Source organism: Juglans regia, chromosome 6 (genome assembly GCF_001411555.2).
Source record: "Juglans regia cultivar Chandler chromosome 6, Walnut 2.0, whole genome shotgun sequence".
Classification (NCBI taxonomy): domain Eukaryota; kingdom Viridiplantae; phylum Streptophyta; class Magnoliopsida; order Fagales; family Juglandaceae; genus Juglans; species Juglans regia.
The window spans coordinates 2,559,680-2,582,253 of record NC_049906.1 but is presented as its reverse complement, the minus strand read 5'-3'; the positions used below and the strand labels follow the sequence as shown (position 1 = coordinate 2,582,253).

Sequence of the window (22,574 nt, the reverse complement as noted above, 5' to 3'; positions counted from 1 at the left end):
TGGACTGATGTGCCAAAATATTCGTTTTTCTGTTTGAGTGTCTCCATCATGGCCCAACATTACCCTTCTCATCCATGTTATAACATGAAAATTTAAATGAAAATGAATCAAGTTCTTCTTTTATAAAGTTTCTGATAATAATTTATAGACAATTTAATGACATTTTCACACCAGTTTTCACTCATTTCACACCACTCTTTCTTGGAATCTGATACTTCTAAGTTTCTGTGAAAGTTATATATATTAGCTTTTCAATTTACAAAGATATCATTACTCTATTAAAATAAAATAAAAATTAATAATAACGTTAATGGATTATATATATTATTTTACTAATTTCAACAATAATAATGAATGTAAAGCAAATGAATTTATGGTAATTTTTATTCCCATGATGTAGCATAAATAATTAAAAATAATTTATTTTATTTTATTTTTCTATCAATCAGTTTATGTCACATAAAAAATGTCCGAGAATAATGGTTAAAATGATGATAAATAAAATTTCTTCCTAAAATGAATGGTTAATTTTGTCATTAATTACATGGTGATAAAGTATGTTTAGTAGCATTTTAATTTTTTTTTTATACTTATAATGAATCCGACAATAAATAGTGTGTTGCATTACTCTATTCTAATAATATTAGATACAGTCATAATATGTGTAAATTTTGTATTATTTTTAAAAATAATAGTGAAGTTTATTATTAAAAAATAATTTTTTTTTATGTGTATTTCAGATTTATCCAATTTTTTTAAAAGAAAAACTTGCAGTTTTCGGTTTAAATCATTATCAAACAATTGTGTATTTCAAATATTTTCAGTTTTCAGAAAACTTATTTTCCCGTTATAAAGTAACTGACAAGCAAAACGGCATATCGCATCAAACGGAGAGAGAGGTGGGGGTGGCGACGCTAACGGTACCGCCCGTGGCGTAAGGTCCCTGCAGGAATTGGATATTTGCATAGCGCCATGTCAGGCCTGATTTGTTTTGAAAAAATCTATTTATCATCTCTAATTATTATTATTTTTTATTATTTTATAATATAATATTAAATAATAAATTTATAAATAAAATATTATAAATAATTTATAATCATCTAATCCTACAGTTCATATTATAAAATAATAATAAAATAATAAAAATTAAAATAATGAATAACATTATTCTTTATTTTTAAGTTAAAATTGTAAAAATTTTAAAAATTTCATATTTCATTATTATAATTTTTTAAAATTTTTATATAAAATAAAATAAATAATTTATTTTTTTAATTTAAAATAAAAGTAATATTAAAAAATATATTTTAATAATATTTTATTTTTCTAAACTCAAAATAAACGAGACCTCAAAAGCCTTCAAGCTGGCAGAGCGACAGGGCACTTTCTCTCAGACGTTTAATCATTTCCAACGATGAATGTAGCCCACACATCAACAATATCTTTATCCTACTTTTTGAATTGACTAAAAGGTCCCTACGACCTAGACTGTTGAATTTATATTTTTTTTAAGTTTAGTTAGATATAATTTATTTATTTTTTTAATTATTCTCTTCTCATATAATTATTATAATTTTTTTAAAATTTTTATATAAAATAAAATAAATAATTTAATTTTTTAAATCTTAAAATAATATTAATATTAAAAAAATATTTTAATAATATTTTATTTTATTTTTAACTTTTTAATTTATTTCATTTCACCTGTAAAAACAAAAGCGTTATCGTACAGAAACAACGAAATGAAAATCCTACAAAAGGTACAGATCATACGTGCAGAGGCAAATTGCAAGCCTAACGTAATCCAACCAACTCCCGTATATATATATATATATATATATATATATGAACTACTAAAATCATAATTTTTTTTATAAAAATAAATTTAAAAATTAACATAATTTTATATAATATGTTATATCTATTTTATAATAAAAATAATTTTACAATCTAACATACCAAATTAAATTATTTTAATTGTGAGTTTGTTTTTATAGAATATTTTTATGACTAAAACATAAAACATTTCTATATATATACGTTAAAATTATCAGTGTTTCATTAGGAGAGGTTTGGATTCAAAACCCACCTCAACTCATCTCGTCTCATCATTATAATTTTTTTAAATTTACACACAAAATATAATAAACAATTCAACTTTTTCAAATCTCAAAACAACTTTTTTAAATTCTCACACCAAATATAATAAATAATTCAATTTTTATTCTATTATTCACAAACTATCTCAACTCATTTCTAAATCCAAACATCTCCTTAAAGTTCTATCTTTTTTAAAAGAATTGCGTCCAAAAACCTCCAACTTTAATATGTCAAGAATTGTTATGTTTATACGCAAATCTTTCTTAAACAAGTTTACATATTAGCGTAACTTAATCATAATGGAATACGCCATGTTTTACAATAAAGAGAGTTTTACAATCTGATCGATAATATTAAACTACTTTAGGTTGTAAACTTTTCTATATAAGATTTTTGTGTAATTAATGTTATTTCTAAAGTTCATATTTTTTATTTAAGATATGTCTCATATTTCTTGCACTTGCCAACCAATATTGTAGACTTGGAGTCCTAAAACTCTTACAAATTTTAAGAAATAAACATATTAATTATATAGTAATGTTAATTACAGTCATGAGTTATTCAAACGTCGCTCTTTTTTTTTTTTAAATGAGTGAGATCTATTATTAATTTTTTTTCATATGTGTCATATTTATTAACTTTTTTTAAAAATGAGTATGCAACGCTTGTATATTTTATGACTATAAATATTATTTCTTTATAAATTATATAAATTATTTTTTTAGAAAGGTTTGTCTTTTTTTGAATGAAACATCTACTTTTATTCTTGAAAATCAAGCAAAACATGACATCTCATAATCAACTATGTTGACTATATCCACAGGTCCATCCTCTACCCAACAATGAAACCCCTCTAAAGATAAAGCCAGTTTAGCCAACTGGTGTGCTACCACATTTCATTCTCTCATAATAAAGCTTATACTCCAATTAAACATGGTTTTAAAGGCAGATTTTACATCCTCAATAATATAACCATACCAGGTCCAATTTTCTAGTGAATTTTTTTACTACATTTACAACAACTTGTGCATCACTTTCAAACATGACTTTGTTAAATCCCAACTCAGAACACAGCTTAGCTACTATCCTCAGAGCAGTACTTTCTGCAACTATAGCTTGAGTCACCATTTGAAGTCAATCACAGCATGAAGCCATAAGTTTACCCTCATTGTCCCTAATGACAACTCCCACACCCACTCTCTGATTTGCTTCATCAATTGCTGCATCAAAATTGGCTTTAAGGGTTCCGTCTACTGTCTTCTTCCACTATTGCTGCTATCGCATTCTTTCCCCATCACAATGGTTTACACTCTTACTGCCCTGTGCCTCATTGTATTCCTTTAGAGTTGATAAAGCAGTTTTAATAACCTGTGAAGGACTAATAAAATTGTCATAAAAAACTACTTTATTCCTTATTTGCCATATGCCTTTGAGTATAGATGCAGTTTCCTCTAGTTTTTCCTTACTAAGATTGTGGCATAACTTATCCCACAACACCATGAAATCCTCTCCAGTCACCACCCATTTTTGCAATGCAGTCCCTGCCTCTGCCCATACATCATTTGCCGTTGGGCATTTCCACAACACATGCATTATGGTTTCCTATTCACTTAAGCAAATAGGGCAATTTATAATATCACTAATCCTCCTTTTAAACAGTAATGATATATTTGCAAGAGATTCATTACATGCTCTCCATATAAAATGTTTGGTTGCACCTGGGACATTTAAGTTCCAGATCTTCTCCCATCTTTCATATGATCTCCTTGTTGTAGAACTTTCCCCCAGCATCTTCCTTTTTTTTGTCTTGAGACACATGGTATGCATTGTGGACTGAAAACTTGCCATCTTTACTGAAGTTCCATATTAACTTGTCTTCTAATTTATTGCTACTATTAGGTAACCTGCAAATTAATTCAGCCTTATCACAGTTAAAAAGTTATTTTACAGTAGCTTCATTCCAAATCTTTAAATCTTCTATTATTAAGTCATTAACTCTTGCATCTGTCACCAGTGAAGTTATAGGAGATTGAACACAGTAGGTTGATGGCTTTGGCAACCATTTTTGTCCCTCTTTCATTATATCTTTAGCCATCCACACACTTATCCATATTAATGATGGAGAAGTTCCGAGTTTGGTTGTTAATATATTTTCCTTACTAAAATATTCTTCCTTATAAACCCTTGCTACTAAAGATGTAGGATCATATAGGAACCTCCAACTACGTTTTGCTAGCAAAGCCAAATTAAAACTTTATATATCTCTAACTCACAGCCCTCCCTTGTTCTTTGCCCCTCTCATATAATTCTATCTCTTCCAATGAATCCCCATCCTGTCTTGCTTATTGCTCCCACCAAAACTTTGCCAACATAGCTGAAATCTCATTGCAAAGTCTCTTAGGAAGTTTAAATACATTCATAGTATAAGAACTTATTTGCTGCCTTAGACAAAAAATAATTTTTCCAACTATTTATCTTCCTCCATATTCTTTTTTTAATTCATCTAAATGTATTATACTTAGATTTACCAACCATGGATGGCAAACCCAAATATTTTTCATAATTCCCACACACTACTGCCCCTACTGCATTCTTGATCTGATCCTTAACCCCTACACCAATATTTATACTGAAGAAAATAAAAGTCTTGTTTCTATTTAATTTCTGCCTTAATGCTCTTTCATACATCTCAAGTACTTTCTGCAAGTTATTCCAGTCAGAATCATTTGAAAATAACAAATGATTTATTCTTGGACCCTTCCTTGCTCCTCTCACTCCTTTTATCAATACGTTCTGTCCTGCTCTATTTATCAATCCCTCCTGTCTCAAACCACAACTACGCACTATCTCTTCACTTGGATTCCATTTACAATTACAGAATGTCTTACTGATTTAACACACAACATGATCAAATAAATCAGTTTCTGCTTCAAACCTAACTTCTTCATTACAGCCTCAAGATAGTCTCATTCCACACGATTATACGCCTTAGACATATCCAGTTTCAAGGCCATACTACCCTGAGAACCTTTCTGTTTTGACTTCATAGTATGGAGAACCTCAAAAGCTACCATGAAGTTATCTGATATTAACCTACCCAGTATAAATGCACTTTGATTACATGCTATTATATTAAGTAGTATTTTCTTCAGTCTATTTGATATAGTCTTTGAAACTATTTTATAAAGTACGTTACAAAGACTAATTGGTCTAAAATCCTGCACTACCTCAAGGCTATTTACCTTTGGGATCAGAGCAATATATGTAAAATTCAGAGTAGGTGAAATAACTCCATTATTTAAAAGATCAAGAGCTACAGAACACACTTCATTCTTCACAGTACTCCAATGCTGCTGATAAAACCATGTTCCGAACCCATCAGGCCCAGGTGACTTGAGAGGGAACATTTGACTTAGTGCTTGTTCTACCTCCTCTGTTGTAAACATATTGTCTAGGTCATCATTCATCTGATCAGTGACTTTAGTCTCTATAGCTTCCAACACAGCTTCAATATCCTCAGTTGAGGGAATTAATGAAGAAAATATACATTCAAAGTAGTCTCTAAAAGCCTTTTCTATCTCTTCCCTTTCTGTTTGTACGTACATAGTTAGAAACATCTATGATCTGCTTTATATAGCTTCTCATTTTTCTTTCAGTTGCACAAGTATGAAAGTATTTGGTATTCCTTTCCCCTACTGATACCATTGCATTTTTGCTCTTTGCCTCCATCTAATATCTTCCTGCTCTAGTAACATTCCCAACTATCTTCTTACAATTCTTATTTCCTCTATGTTTGTCAACCAGGGGATAAGATACTACCTCCTAGGGGTCTTAGTAAGGAGATCCTTTGTCTCCCTATCTAGGGTGTGCATCAATCCGGATATAGATATTCGAGAATATTCCACAAAAAATAAATTTACAAATTGACATAATTTCAGTAAACAAGATTATTTGGTGGCAAAAGCTAAGTATAAACTCCTATAAAACAAATTAGGATGTGGTATTAGATGTAAAAAAAAAATCAAAGATGAAAGTTGTAGTAGTGATCAGGAAGTGAGAGGGTGAATTATAATTGCAACTCTGGGCGTGCCAAAAATGTTTGTTTTTAAAGAAGGCTATGGAGCTATGCTTAGAATTTGGGCTAGAGCAAGTCATTTTTTAAGGAGATGCAATTTCAATGACTAAGAATATACAAAAGTCTAAGGAGAATTGGTCTTGGTGCGGACAGATGATAGAAGTTATTTGGGTTCCGTTTGGATAGAGAAAGTATTTTATTTTATATCATTATTATAATTTTTTTAAATTTTCAAACAAAATATAATAAATAATTCAAAATTTTTCAAAATTTAAAATAATAATAATATTAAAAAAATAATATTCTAACAGTATTTTATTTAACTTTCATATAAAATTATCTCACCTCACCTCACCTCACCTCACCTCACCTCATCTCACCATCCAAATAGGTCCCAAAGCTTTATTTCAAGGTAGAGAACATATACAGAATCCTCGTTCATGTCATTTTTGGGAATCCATCTTTGATATATATATATATATATATATATATATATATATATATATATATATATATAAGAGAAATTCTATTTGTAGTCCTCAAGTGGAGACTGCATATACAGATACATTATTAAATTAGAGAAAACATCATTTTAGGAGGGATACTTTTGTAATTTTAAAAAATTTAAAAGTTAAAAAATAGCCTAGACTTGCATTGTAGTCCCCATTTAGAGATTATACTTAGCATTGCTCTATATAATATCAAAAGAAGACTATACATGTACATACCAAAGAAGACTTTACGTGAAATATTTTCTTAAAATATATAAATCTTATGAGAAAACTTGACCATCTAAATATTACATGTATTTAGAAAGAACCCATGTGATCAAAGTAATGCTCCTAAAATTATCCGTAGCTTTTTCTTTTCAATGTGGGCTATTATTGTAAACAAAGAAAAAAAAAATCAATTTCCATTTGATTGCCATATCTGAAAAAAGATGCAACAAACCTCAGGTAACCAGAACTTGAATACTCCAAATGAAAGGAAGAAATACATAAGAAATAGGTCCATGCAATTTATTTTACTGATAGTATAAGTATTTCGAATAATATTACATGAACAAATGATATAGGATCCATTTTATATATCTATTTCTTTTCAATTTTCATTTAAAAATTTCAAATTTATAAAAATTTAAAACCCTCAATTTCAGAAAAGAATCAAAGATACCTTTAAATTGAAATAAGATTTAAAAAAAAAAAATGATACAATCACAAAGAAATTCCATAAAAATAAATTCACAAACTGATATGATTTTATATAATATTCTAGATCTATTTTATAATAAAAATAACTTTAAAATCTAATATAAACATAAACTCATATCAATTTAAAAATTTATTTTTATAAAATATCTTTATTACTAAAGCATTTTTCTTTGGAAAATATTATATCTACAAAGTGATTATATAAAAGTAATTTTATAAATTGACGTGGTTTGATGTGGTTCGTCATATTATAAAATTACTTTTATTATAAATAGATCTAACAGATTAAATAAAATCACATTAATTTGTTAAATTATTTTTATATAATTCTTTTATAAATGTAATAATATATATATTTTTTTTGGGTTAATGAAAGCTCAAGTCCGGCCAAAGTCTTGATTGGGAAAAAATAAATATAAAAGGATGGGAAATTAAGAAATGGGTGAGGCTAGAAATGTAATTTCATAATAATTTCCTAAATTTGACGTCACTGCGACATGCAGAGGTGGACAACGAGAAACCCTAAACCTAGAAAGAAACATAAACATCCTGTCTCACATCATCCATGGTCATCCATCCATCGATACATGCATTGCACCATACTCATCATGTTATGCGTGGAATTGGCTACGTGTCACGTAGATTGACGGGGACTCCCTCCGTTACGATTTAGGTTCAACTTGGATTGAATTTTTAACAATTTAATTTAATTTAAAATTAAATTTAACATCTAAATATTTAATTTTTAAATTAATATACTCATATCAATTTTAATTTTTTTTTCACATAAAATTTATAATTTTTTTTAATTTAATATTTTTTTATACGTTAAACTTATAATATTTTTTAATTTCTTATAAATATATATAAATTTATCTTAATATTTAAATATATTTTAAGTGAACTCTATAAAATTCACTCTATTATTTTAAATTATTATTATTTAAATAATTTTACTTATTATTTTTACAGATCACATATTATATTTATTATTATTTTTTTATAATAAATATAAATAATAAATAGAATAATTTAATTAATTTAATAAGAATAAAATGAAATAAAAAATAATATTATAATATTAAAATATAAAAAATATATAATATAAAATGATGAGTTATTTATGAATAATTCAACACATCTCGACGCGCTTTAATTGAGAAAGGGAGAGAGAAAAGGAATAACGGCCGTTTAAAGCAAAATAGACTATCAACGTAATAGCTGACAGTTGGACACTGGGCCTTAAGTGCTTCTAAAGAAGATTCTCTTTTCTCCCTCTTATTATTATATTATTTTATTATATATATAATAATGCTTCCTTATATATTAATATATATATATATATATATATATTTATATATTTGAGGTTCGATTCTGTGTGCTCTAAGCTACCATATTAAAGTTGAACCCTTGATTTTTTTTTTCTTGGCAAGTAAAATTTTGTAGGTGAGTAATGATCTGTTGTGTAGGTTTTTCTTTTTTAAAAAGGTAGAATTTATCATAAAAAAATATAAAAAATAGTTATTATATTTTCAATTTTTTTTCTAGATTATATTTTAAATTAGTGCATACAGTGCATAATCCATATTACTTAAAATTGTAATATTTGATTTATAAAATTTAAATTTTAAAATTTATCTTCTAAATCAAATTATGTTATATAAGTATTTTATCTGATATTCTTTACATACCGACTTGACAAAATTTTTTTTTTTGATAGGACGGCCTATTATATTTTACAAAAAAATTTATGCAAAACTGATATATAAAACTTGTATCTAACATTATTTTTATTAAAAACATGATAAGTACACTATTAAATCACATTGACTCTGTTCCATGTTTTGTTCTTATTCATTCTTCTGGTTGACTTTGCACCCTTTGTCTCTTTACCATTGCATTGTGGTACAAATATGGTTGTTTGTTTTAAAAGCTAAGCAGTCTTTTGGAATGGAGAAGATAAGCCTACTGCAAGAGCTATGATGTGATTATTTTAAAAAATACCTTATTCAATTTTTTAGATTATTATAATTTTTAGATTAATTTAATGGTGATGATGGAAAGTTGGTATGGTAACAGAAGAATTTGGAAATTTCAGGGGGTTTCTTTCCATGAAATGCTGCTAAGGATTGCCAGCCCTAGCTAGTTTGAGTTTGTCAAATATTATGACTAGGCCTCGTTTGTTTTCGGAGATGAGATGAGATGAGATGAGATTAAAGTTAAAAAGTTGAATAAAATATTGTTAGAGTATATTTTTTAATATTATTTTTATTTTGAGATTTAAAAAAGTTGAATTGTTTATTTTATTCTGTATTGGAAGTTGGGAAAGTTGTAATGATTAGATGAGATGAGATGAGATGAGATGAAAAGTTTTCCCAAAACAAACGAGGCCTTAGCATTTCAGATTGGAATATTTAACAACTAACTACTTCCATGATTTTTAGCAAAGCATTCACTTTTCTTACTTTTAATAACATTACAAATAGAAAAATGATAGTTGTAATCGTGAGAGTGCAAGCGTCGGATAATTATTTTAAAAAAAATACATATATATAGGATCTATGTTAAAAAAAATTAATTTTTTAATAATAGACTCTACTCTTTTTTAAAATGACTATACGATATTTACATACTCTACGATTACGTGTAGCATTACTCTTGCAAATATGATCATATTGTTTATTTTTGGCTGATTTCCCTAGCGGAAAGCAGGACCATGGAGATTCTGGCCTGCAGGGCAACGGGTTTCTGCCCAACCAGCCTTTGGGTTCATATGGTCCAGTAGATCGATGAAGGGTTGGGCCAGGATGACTATATATTATGGTTATAATGGCCACTATATAGGACCCATTTTTTTCATTATTTTTTAGTCCTTTTTGTTCACCCTCCAACAAAACAGTGATCAGTATTAGTTTGGAGTGTCAATTCAAGCAATTCCCATGACAATTGCTTGCTTCAAATACCAATATATACCAAATTGTAAACCTGGTCGTTGGATCAACCTTAAAATGGGGCCTAATTTCGAGTCAGATTTTCAACTAAAGTCTAAAATTAACGCTCTCACTTAGAAAATTATACAATTTCGGAAAATCAAATTTCCCTGCATGGTTGTTGCAGAGAAAGTCTAAAAAGCAAAGAGCATAGCTTTATATAATGAGAAATGCATGCTACATCCTCAAAGAGATTACACAAAAGTAATGTCATAAACTGACGTGACTTTATGTAATCCGTTAAATCTACTTTACAATAAAAGTAAGTACTTTACAATCTGACGAATCATTCAACTTTCGTCAGTTTGTGATATTACTTTTGTGTAATCCCTTTGAGGCCAAAGTATTTCTCTTATATAATTAGTGGTCGATCGACTTAATTTATTTCTTACAGAACTGCCTCTAAGCGATTGGGCTGTTATATAAAGTAGAGCAGCCCTCCTATCAACTGGTGCCACATCAGAAATCACACAATAATTTCAATACTCTCAACCACACATAATAAATCATTTGCAAGACACGAGCCCCTCCTTGCATCTGTTCTTCTTCCCTCTTCCACCAAAGCCCTTAACCCCAGAAATTCCCCTACCCAACCTGTGGGACGGAGATCGACCAAGAGCCGCAACGAAGCTCGACTTCTCGGTGCGGCAGGAACTCGACCCCGAGCTTGTTTCTCATGGTGCAGCAAGTCATCCCCTTTTCTTCTTCCCTCTTCCACCGAAGCCCCATCCCCAAAAACTCCCCTACCCAACTCGTGCGACGGAGGTCCACTACCTGTGCTCCCCCACCATCGATTCAGTTCCAAATCCAGCGGTCGAAGACCTTTCTCTTCCTTTATACCAACGATTCTTCATTTTTTTCTTTTTATACCAAACTTCTTTAGTTCGTTCGATCCGCTTTTGTAAGCTTTTATCTCAAATGATTCGATTATTCACAACAACAACAATGAAAAATTATTTTCTTAAAATCAAATACATTTGACAGATTGTGGTTTGAGGAGAAGGGTCAACGCCGGTGGATTGGTGGATGGGCTCTGGGTTTCGTGAGGGCACGAGGAGAAGATTTGGTGAGTTTTGTGGATTCCGTCTGTTGCAGCTTGGTGGGTCGACGTCTGCTCATCGCAGATCTTGGGGTCGAGCTGTGCAAGAGGGGGCACGAAAGGGTTGAGATTGCAAGAGGGGGTTGAGAAAACCAGAGGGGGGTGCGATGGGAGGGCAATATTTTTTCTGCAATCTAATGCAATGCATATACAAGATAACTGTGGTGGAAAGTATAGATGTCACTTAGTTATTGACCAGCTGTTATTTGGGTAAAATTAGCCTGACTGGTTGTAAGGATTTCTCTATTTCTTATACATGACCAGTTTACTTCCCAAGCTTGAGATTAGTGGATCAGAAATATCACCTTTGGGCCAAAACATATTGTACATATATATATACACACATATGTAAGAAAATATTCTCAAAATAATGTACACAAATCATGACATGGTGCTGTACGTATTTACATACCGATGAGTTAATTTATTGACGGTTGTGTTGATCCTCAAACTGTTTTTGTTGAGTTTCAACGAAAAACGAATATTAATGTTGAATTCAATCAATTAATATTTTCTCCCCGGCCCATTTAAACTCAATAGAACGGCTTGAAGCATGCATGATATTGATCATCGAGCTGGCTTAACAATTAATCGGCCTCATGATTTACTCAGTACTAGAAATGGAGCTAGCTAGCTAAATGATCAATAGTCGGGATCATTCCTTAGTTTACATGAGATTAACAAGGACGTACTGATCTCCCACAACCATTATACATCTAGCTTCTACATGATGTTTCATGTTACGTAAATATTTGGAGCTAGCTTAAGTCGCGCTGCCGGCAACTCGATTCTTTTTCAGGTTTTGGGTACCAATAGACTTGATCTCTCCGGCGCCGGCGGCCTTAATGTAGTGCATTCACCGAGAGAGAGAGAGAGAGAGAGAGAGAGAGAGTTGGGCAATTGGGGCGCCACAGAAGCAAACAACAACGTGGCTGCCATGGGCAATATAGATGGAAGAAAGTTGCACATTTGGCAAACAAAGTAGCCTTACATCTTCCACAACATAACCGTCAACCCCATTAATGCATACACATGACTCACACATATATTCCAGTGCACAAGATAGCTCATGATGATCAGTTGTGGATTCGAAATTTATGATATAGATTTTTTATGAGTAGACATTTTTACTTACATTTTTACTCACAAGACTTATTTTATATAATTATTAGCTTTTTTTTGAAATTTCAAATTTGAATTTCAAATTTCATAATTTTCAACATATCATCAATAACTGACATGTGAATCGAAGAAGTAAGTTTTTTTTATAAATTTTTTTTAAGTACATTTAGCATTTTTCATTTTTTATTAATGCATACTTTTGAAGGTGCAATATTCCAGCTAGCTAGCTAATTAATTAGGAAAAATCTCTTCTATAATTAGTAAGTAAGATCATGTCCCGATCATACAAAACAATCTGTTGCATATATGCTTGATTTCTCTCTGAATCCTTGATCATGACATGGATCTCTTAGAGAAAATTAAGATCTAGCTAGTATTTGAGTCTTATAATATTTTTATATTATCCGAGACATATTTAAGACGTATAACATGCAATCAATACTGCATGTCGATCGATGCGTGATTAATGTCTATTTCCATGTGAATTTTTACGATATGTATCATCATGTGTAATCACTTTAAAAAGCAATGGTAGCTAGTTAGTTATGATCATTCCTTTTACAATACCTTATTAAACCTATTGTCCTTCTATAATTAATCATATTTAAATACATTAACCAATATTTGTTGTTAATCATGTTGTAACGAATAATTTGTCGTATTATATATATATATGTTATTTGTATATCCGGATCATATTAATTATGATTGATCGAATCGTTATCTAACTGACATTTTGTCGCGCATTGTGATCATGATCATTATCGAGACAATGCGACAAAATTATTTTTTATTTTTGTATTAAAATCTTGTTACATACGTCGACAATATACGACAAAATCGTATCAATAATGAGTAATAAGAGTTTATTTTCGACAACATACGACAAAATCATATTAATTAACAATATTGTAAAACTAATTCTTCTTGACATTTCTAGTCGAGAATAATTTGTTTCTCTTTCCAAGTCGTCACGCTCGAAAAAATATTACTTACGCAAACTAAAATTAGGAGTACATGCATAAACCCTAACTTTAGAAGTTCAATGATCATATAAAGTATTTAATCAATCTTTCGATCGAGTAATTATCAGATACTTCTAAAGGATAACAAAATCATACGTATATAAGATATATAACATATCATTCAAAAGAAATTATGGTTATATAAACAATTGTAATCATGATATAACATCCTTTGTTAGACTGAATATTACCTATATTATGAAAGTACCTAATAATTATTCTCGTATGTAACACTACAGCTTGGTGACTCAATTTCATTAAGTTTTGATTGGTAACTAATGATAGATTGTGTTTTTCACATGGCAATTAATGGATTATAAGATGCATGCAAGGCTCAATCGTATCACAAAATAAATATTAATTACGCATATATTCAAAGCTGAATTATATATAGCCATGCATTTAAGTCTCATACGTACACACGAGCAACCAATTAAATATGTACATGTATAGGCTCTAATAATTAAGTATGCATACTAGTACTGAACCATGCATGCATGCATGCCTAGCTAATCCCATGCCAAGAGCTCCTGGACAAGTTCGGATAAACACCAATTCTCGTGATATTAATTCAGGCCAGGAAGAAAATTAATTGTAAAAATTACCGCTGAAATAAAATTCAAAATTGGGTTGAGTGTAATTAATTAAAATCAAATCTACGGCTCAAAAGCAGTAATTAATGGAACAAGGGCGGTTACGTTAACGTTTGAGATCCAAAGTGATTTTGCCAAATTGTGCATCGATTTCTGTGCGCAGTGGCCATGGCTGCCACGTTCTTGCATGGCTTCTCTGGCAGCATTACCATCCCTACTCCCTCTCTCGCTTCTCAACTATTATTTATAGAGGCCATAGACGCCCTTCCTCCTCACCCAAGAACTACTTTCTCTTCTGACTATCTTAATCCTTCTTCTTAATTATCAAGAAAGAAGTACTCAAGGAATGGAGCCACAGCCTTCCATGAAGCTCGACAGCCTGACGCTTGATCCATTATTGGAGCCTGAGCCCAAAACTCTCTCTAAGGAACAGCTAGCGTTGACTAGGGTACGCGCGTATCTTTAAACACACACACATATATACATACATATATATATATATGTATATATATATGTATATATTTGTTTACTTCAAACCTGTTCTTGTTTGTCTACGCACGTTAAGGTTTCTAATTTCATAATTAATGTTCTTGTTCGATGCTTTTAACAGGCGGCTGCAATGCTCGCCTGCGGTATGCAACATGATCAAAACAAACTTCCAGGAGTAAGCATTCACAAAAGGGTTTTTTCTTGGTTAGACTGAGACTGCAATGATCATGTGCATGCTGATAGACGTTGAAAAGCTTAACACCCAGCATTCATATATTCATGAGATGTTAACCATTTTCTTTTGGTTCAAATCTTCTGTTTCAAAATCCGTTTCTAAAAACATATGTCGCTGTATTCGTTGTGTTTCTGCATGTTTTTTTTTCGCTTTTTTTGTTGGATATCATTATCAACGTTAGTACTGATCATGATCTAAACTAAATGTTCTTGGCGCGCATGCAATAGATGAAGACCCTCGAAGAGAAGCCTGAGAAAAGTAACAAGCCGGAATCCAAGGCCGATGTCTACCGCGAGAAGGGTACTGATGATCAGGATCCTCAGCCAAAATAGAAAGAGATCACCAGCGCGCTGCAAGCCTCTCGATCGTCAGTTTCTGTGTGCTTGTTTTTTTTTTGTTTTTCCTTGCAGTTGTGTATGGTATATACATGCTAGAGCATGTAAAGTATGAATAAAAATAAAAGTGACGTAGAAGTGGCTGCAGTACTACTGGAGACCTTTTATAAGTGGTAAATCTGCCATGCATGCATGGGCTTGATTGCTCTGTTATATTTACATGGAACTTATAAGTTATAAAAACTAATTAATGCATCTTACTTTCTGTGTGTAAAAATCTCTCTTCTCCCTCTATATTATTTTTTCTGAGAACTTAAAATTCCATATCGATCATACAAATAATTAAGGATTGGATATTTACTTCAATCTCCAAAGAAAAAGAATAGCTAGCCTAGCTAGAAGGAGAGAGAGAGAGAGAGCTTTTCCTTTTATTTTTCCCCAAATCACTTGTTGTTTGATGAGAAAAAAATGTAGGTTTGGAATTCTACATTCTTTTTTCAAATAATTTTAACTTCATATCTTCTTCTAAAGAATATAAAAATGGCTTTGACAAATTTTGTAATTTTCTTTTGCTTAAATATAACCCAAAACAGGATTACGTGTCTATATATATATCATTGCTCTTAAATATAACAGAAAGAATAATGCTAGGTATAACTTTTAAATAGATAAGTCTCGTACAAGTCCCAACATATAACTAGCTAGCTAGGTTAACAGTGTCTTACCCATATCCATATGAAATCAAAAGAGTGTAATTGCCCACGACCTTTTATTTTATTTTATTTTTAGAATTCTTATTTTTGAGAATTACTTGATGGTTCAATTATGTCCCAATAATACGATTATAAAATCAAAACCAGTATATAATAATGATAATATTTAATAAGCTATCTGTTTTTTGGTCAATAACTACTTTTCCGAAGACAAATATAATAACCTACCTTATCTAATAAAGTTATATTAACAATACTTTTATAGGAGTTTTCACATTTTTATTACTTGGTATTAATGCTTGGTTAGATCAGTAATGGCCAGGCTCTTAATGCTACTAAGAGGCTCCATTAATTGTAATTTTTTGAAATATATCAAGATGTTGCTCTTAATTAAGCTAATTTCTTTGCTGTGCATGGTTAGGAATAGAATCAGAGCCAATATAAATTAGAAGTGTGGAGTTTGAATTGTGACAAGGATAAAGGAATAGTCTCATGAACAAGAAATCATAGATCATTTAAGAGGGGAATTATAATACCTTATATAGGAGGTGGTGATATGATGATTTCAAGGAGCTCCAATTATAACAATAGCTAGTCCTTTCAATCAAGCTAAGGACTTGCTCTTGCCACAACGGATAATTATCCGACTTGAGGCGAAAGTACCAACATTCGAAGGAGAAAATTTTTTCAGAGCAAAGAATCGAAGATGGTAGTGTTAGCTTAATAACTTTGATACCATGTAAGTAGTAGTTTTGTGTGATAAGTACTCTTCTTAAACGCTTGTTGTTTAATTTTCATGCTCAAAATGTAATGATCAGTTAGGGATTAATGGAAATAAATTACCATCATGTGCATGATCATCAGTACTATCATGTAGGGCTTACTTGAAGGCTCCTTGTGTTGATGGTTTTACTTTTTTTGGTTTGGAGACAAACGGCTACTTGACAACGTATAGTACCCTTGTGTTGCGCTGATTTTCCTTTATTGATTTACAACCGTTACTTGACAACTCCTCTTCTTGTTGTTTTGCATTTCTGGTTCAATACAACACCCGACATTATCAACAATGTTTCACGACTTTTACAAAAATTCCTTTCTTTTTTTAAGATCACAACACTTGTGCTGACAAACCTAACACGTTCCTAATAGTACAGCAGAAAATACAAATGGCAAGCTTTTCGTTTGTTTTTTTAATTATTATTAATTAAGAGAAATGATAAATATAGTCTTGAGTGTGCAAACGTCGTACAATCATTTTGAAAAAAATGAATAAATACGGGACCTACATAAAATAAAAATTAATATTTTAATAATAGACCCCACTCTTTTTCAAAACGACTGCACGTACGACGCTTGCGCACTCCATAACTGTATATAGTATTACTCATCATGAAAGGTCCATGCATGCCGATTATCATCATCATCATCATCCACATTTCACAAGTGCACCTAATTAAGGTCTCCTTTTCCACATATTTCACACAAGGAAAAGACACAGTATCTCATATTAGTACAGTATGTGCACTGTTTTTTTTTTTTTTGGATGCTATAGGTTTTCTTGATAACATGCTCTGTTAAATCTATACTCTTCATATAATTGGATTTTTTAGTTTTTCTTAATGTTGTGTAGATAGTTGATTTTGTCAAATACACAGATGAAGAGTATGAGAACACACGTGATAGTGCTATATCTATGAAATTGCCACCTTTCTCAATCAAAGCCGACTCATAAAACTGTTTGGGTGCCAATGGTGATGGACGGTTCCACTTTAATAAAGTACTTGTGGAACTTGGTAATAGTTATTTCGGTGGATATATTTAAGAGTTAAACAATATGTTATAACTGTGATGTTTATCTTGTATTAATTTAATATGTAGCTAGCTCAATTTGTACTTGATATAAGAATATAATGCACCACCCAGCTAGTGTGTATATATATATATATATATATTTGTTGATGGATTAATTTTATGAGATGTTTTTAGTCTTCAATTTGAATGAATGGATGTGAGGTTGTTTGAATAATAAATGTTGCCTCTAGGAACAAGCAAAAAATGACGCCCAGTAAAAGAAAATAGGGTCCATAAAATGATTAAATTAGTTATCCGGCGATTTTCAACCATTTGCTGGCGAAATATTATCGTCACGAAAATCTATCTTCATATACTGTTAAATCAACTACCAAAGATTCATTTTTGCTGGTAGTTTGTAAATTGCAGCGATTTATACATCGCTGCAATTGAACAAAGAAAACAGAAGGGTCAATTACAGCGAGTTAATTTATCGCTGCTATATCACATATCCCAATGATTTTATAATCGCTGTAAATGAGTTATCAAAACCAAAACTTAATTGCAGCAATTATAAACTCGCTATATACTACTATTTACCAGCAATATAAGGATTGCTGCAACTTATTCAATAAATCGAAAATACAATTGCGGCAATTATAAAAGCATTGGGAAGATTACTCTGCGACGTTTTATAATCGCCGCAAGAAGTCGTTTGCGGCTGTGAAGTCCTTCCCGACGTTATTTTGAAAACGCTGGGAAGGAATATTTGCAGCGATTTAGTGATACTTTAGCGATGATATATAATCGCCGGAATTAATCTTTCCCAACGATTAGGAATGAAATCTAGATTACATCTTGCGGCGATATGTTATACTATTTGGGGTGAAAAATTTCGCTGGGAAATTTTAATTTTTCGTGGCGATTTTTGACTTCCGTTGGGGTAGCTCAGAAGGGGAGGTTTAATACCGGCGAACCTCCAGCAATGTGAATATCTCTGGTAAAGGTATTTAGCGGCGATTTGATGGACTTATACCGGCAAAATTGATCGTCGGGAAATGTTCTATTTCTTGTAGTGATTGTATCATATATTTAAGCATGTAATATCCAACTAGCTAAGAGCAAAATCAACAAGAGGTGGAGGTCTAAATATTTAAGCCACCCAAAGTTCACTTACTAGATTGAAGCTAACACTAGATCATGCAGACGTGAAATTTGATACTAAAACGTTAAAAACTGAAATACAGGATCATTGAAAATGATCGAGGTGGTCGGTCCAATCCAAGCTACTAGGGGCTGGCTTGAATTAACCAGCTTGTACGCCATGCTGCAGCATGCATGTGTCTTAGACATAATGTTCTGACTGAACTAGTGATCCGTTTGTGTTGGATTTCTTTTCTTGGTTTGGTTTTGGGAGCCCCATTTCCAAAGATACTTCTGCACTAGTACTGGGTGGTTTCTTGGTCTCTCCCTTTTTGTTTCTATATATGAAATACAAGATCAGCTGCATGGTCCCCAGACCACACCCGAAGCCATTGGGCACCTGCACCAGTATCAGCATTTGCACATTTCCATCAAATCAGGCCATTTCGAAATGCATGCACAGAACTAAGAAATCATGGAAAGTTATGAATTTGACACTGAAGTTGGGAATCACAACATTCCAACTGCTGCTGCTACCATAAACGAAATTAAGAGAGAATTAGGTACTCACATAAACGAAAGGGTCACCGCCGAGGAGCCCAAAGACAAACCAAGAAGTGCCACACAAGAACACGAACAGGGACAGGAAGAATGGCATGAATTCAACACTCTTAGTTTTGATCACAGTCCTCTGCATGTTAAAACAAAATCAATATATCATCTGAATTATTAAATATTATTAATTAGATATATTTTTTTTGATACATTTAGAAAATTGGGTTTTGAACTCCATACCTCTATTCTAAGTAACTTCATTAATTAACCAAAAAATAAAGGTGAAAACTACAAATTTGTGGCATTAATTGAATATGGGACCACATGACCTTTCCTTCGTTAAAGAAATAACAAGGAAACAATAGAAAAAAAAAAAGAAGGTAGAAATTAATATCTTACCATAATTGATAGGGGTGAGGCATACATGATAATGGAGAATATGGTAGTAGCAAAGCCACAGAAGATCTTCCTGCTCTTGTCATGCAGGGCCAAGAGAGACACCAGCGCCACCATGGCGAACACCGCCAGCACGAACATCAGCAACCCGAAAATCTTAGCTTTCTCCCTCTTTGCCGCAAATATGAGGAAGATGATCACATATATAAACTCGATTACCGAACCGGTGCCATTGATTGTTGCCACCAAAATATTGTTAGGGGACACAAAGGGAAGGCCATACCTATATAATTTGATTTGGAGTAAAAATTCAGTAACAAGACTTGGAGACGTGACCAAATTATAACTCCAATAACACAATAAAATAAACAAATATTTAATTGAAAGCCAGATTTTGGAGAGAGAAAAAAGGGGGAGGGGGCAAATATGTCATTCTGTCTAATTTGCTAGCTTCCAACCATCCATCACAGGAATCCTGGATTACATGAACTTAACGTGAATTAACAGTAAAACCCCTATAATCACTACTGTTAAACACTCACGTAATCCATGACATAAGCAGACAAGCGGATAAGGTTAAAAAAAAAAAAAATTCTATTTGTAGTCTTGAGTAGAAGATTGCGTGTGCAGTTTTATTGATGAATGATAGTAAAAGGAGAAAAAATATTATTTTTAAAAAAATATTATTGTAATTTTAATTTTTTTTAAACATTGTATGAATTTATATGATCCGTCCTCATTTGGGTTGTATATAGACTAACTCAAAAAAAAATAAAAATAAAAAAGGGAGCAAAAGAAGGAAAGAAAGAAACACATGAATAAATAAGCTTACCAAGCGGCAAGGAGGCAGTTAAGCAAGGTCATCACGTAAGGAATGCCTGAAAACTCCTCTGTGGACTTGTTCTGTATGATCCTCTTGAATGTAATCCTACCACACGTACACAGATTATTCACAATCCATTCACACAAATTGAAAGAAGAAAGTTTGCATTTTTTCTGGGATTATACGCCAGAATAAGCAGATGATTAAACACATAATGCCAAATGGTTTCAAGAGAAGACTAGGAGGAAAAAGAATCGTATAAACTTGTCCAAGAATGAAAAAGAACTGCACGAAAAACTCAGAATGGTATGTAAATCAGTACACTTATGGAGAAGTAAGATAAGAAGACAAAATAGGACAATTTACAGGGCTAAAAGGGAATCCATAAGAGAGAGACATGGTTATCAATGACACATACGTTGGGGACAAGAAGAGGAACAGAGCAGTAACGTTTCCTGTAGCCATAGACAGAGAAAAGAGAGAAATTAATCATGAGTCCAATACGCCAGGAATATAAACCTTCAACAGAGAGAAAGTGATGATGCTTTTCATGGGGGTCACATAATAAAATGAAAAGAAAAGAGTCCAATTTTAGGAGAAACTGGAAACCCACCAAAGATCCCGAACAAGAAATGAGCAATAGCCATTGTCTTCAATGTTTTCTCCACCAAATCTTGAAAGGAGAAAGAGAACCCAGATTAGGATGGGCCCTGATATCTCTTTTTTCTTTCTTGTTTGCTTGGCTGGAGTTTATGGGTAAGGAGAGATATAGCAAGCAGCAGAGTAAGCAAGCAGCAAATGGGTATATCGAGGGGCAGGTTCCTTTGCAAACGGCAAAAATGGGATGTGATTAGCGGTGCAAAGCCAGAAGCAAGTGGGTGTATATATAACAAAATATCAACAGATGAGTACTTGCAGCTTTCGGGCAGTAAATCTGGGTTATTGAATTTGATCTTATCCGTACGTATGCTTACTTCTTACTCTCTCTCAGGTCCGTTTGCCAACTGACATGAACGTACGTACGTGTGGATTCGTATAAGGTGACACAGTGAAAACGAAATGAGAAGGGTTAAAGATCAGGTCGGTAGATACCCATGCCATCCCGAAGTGAAAAAAGAGTGTTAATTTGTACTGAAAACCTTTTTTTGAGGATAAGGTCGGTGTAGACGTTTTATTGAGATGGATCGATGGAATTCGTTGAAGGTTGGACAAGTGTTTGTTTCGTAACAGGATATATCATTCTTTAATGGATTCGGCCGGTTTCGATTCCAGAGCCAAGTCCACGTTTGAATTCTAATTTCATAATTATAATAATTATGTGCCAATTATTAGATAATTATAAGTATATAATTAATACTACTACTTCAATTAAGGTTGGCAGAATTTTTGAAAAATATCATTTTGCTTGGTAGAGATCAGATCAATACGACAATGATACACTACCAACTATATTATAACTTAATTATTATTATATATTAAAATATTAATATTTTTTACTTTAATTTAAAACTTCTATCTTGTAATAGTTTAAAGTAAATAAAATAATAATTTTTTAATAATTAATTGTAAACAAATTATAGTATAGTTGTTCTTATATCATTTTCCCAGATCAATATAGGGTACTGAACAACATGTGATATGTTCGATCGTTTGTTTATTATATTTGTTTATATGGACTACGTAGGATCTTAAAATTAACCTAATTTTAACCTAATTTTAAGATTTTGAACTGTGTCATCCATGGCCGACATGATGAGGGTAATCTATGATCCTTATCTATGGAGTTAAAATAAAGGGGGTTTTAGTAGTTTTAGCAATGAAGAATAAAAAAAAAAAAGAAATTTTACTCGTTATCTATTTTTTTATCATTTCATGATGT

General features: G+C 31.6%; 1 protein-coding gene across 1 annotated transcript; it reads right to left on the bottom strand.

Moving 5' to 3' along the window:
- Window positions 1-18,854: 18,854 nt before the first annotated feature.
- LOC108999697 (bidirectional sugar transporter SWEET1) lies at window positions 18,855-22,013 on the bottom strand. The gene is made up of 6 exons (XM_018976607.2): window positions 21,309-22,013; window positions 21,114-21,150; window positions 20,705-20,800; window positions 19,876-20,155; window positions 19,493-19,612; window positions 18,855-19,321 (listed from the first exon to the last, which is right to left on the bottom strand). The coding sequence occupies exons 1-6, from the start codon at window positions 21,340-21,342 to the stop codon at window positions 19,124-19,126; spliced, it is 765 nt and encodes a 254-aa protein (XP_018832152.1). The 5' UTR covers window positions 21,343-22,013; the 3' UTR covers window positions 18,855-19,123.
- Between the last annotated feature and the right edge of the window lie 561 nt (window positions 22,014-22,574).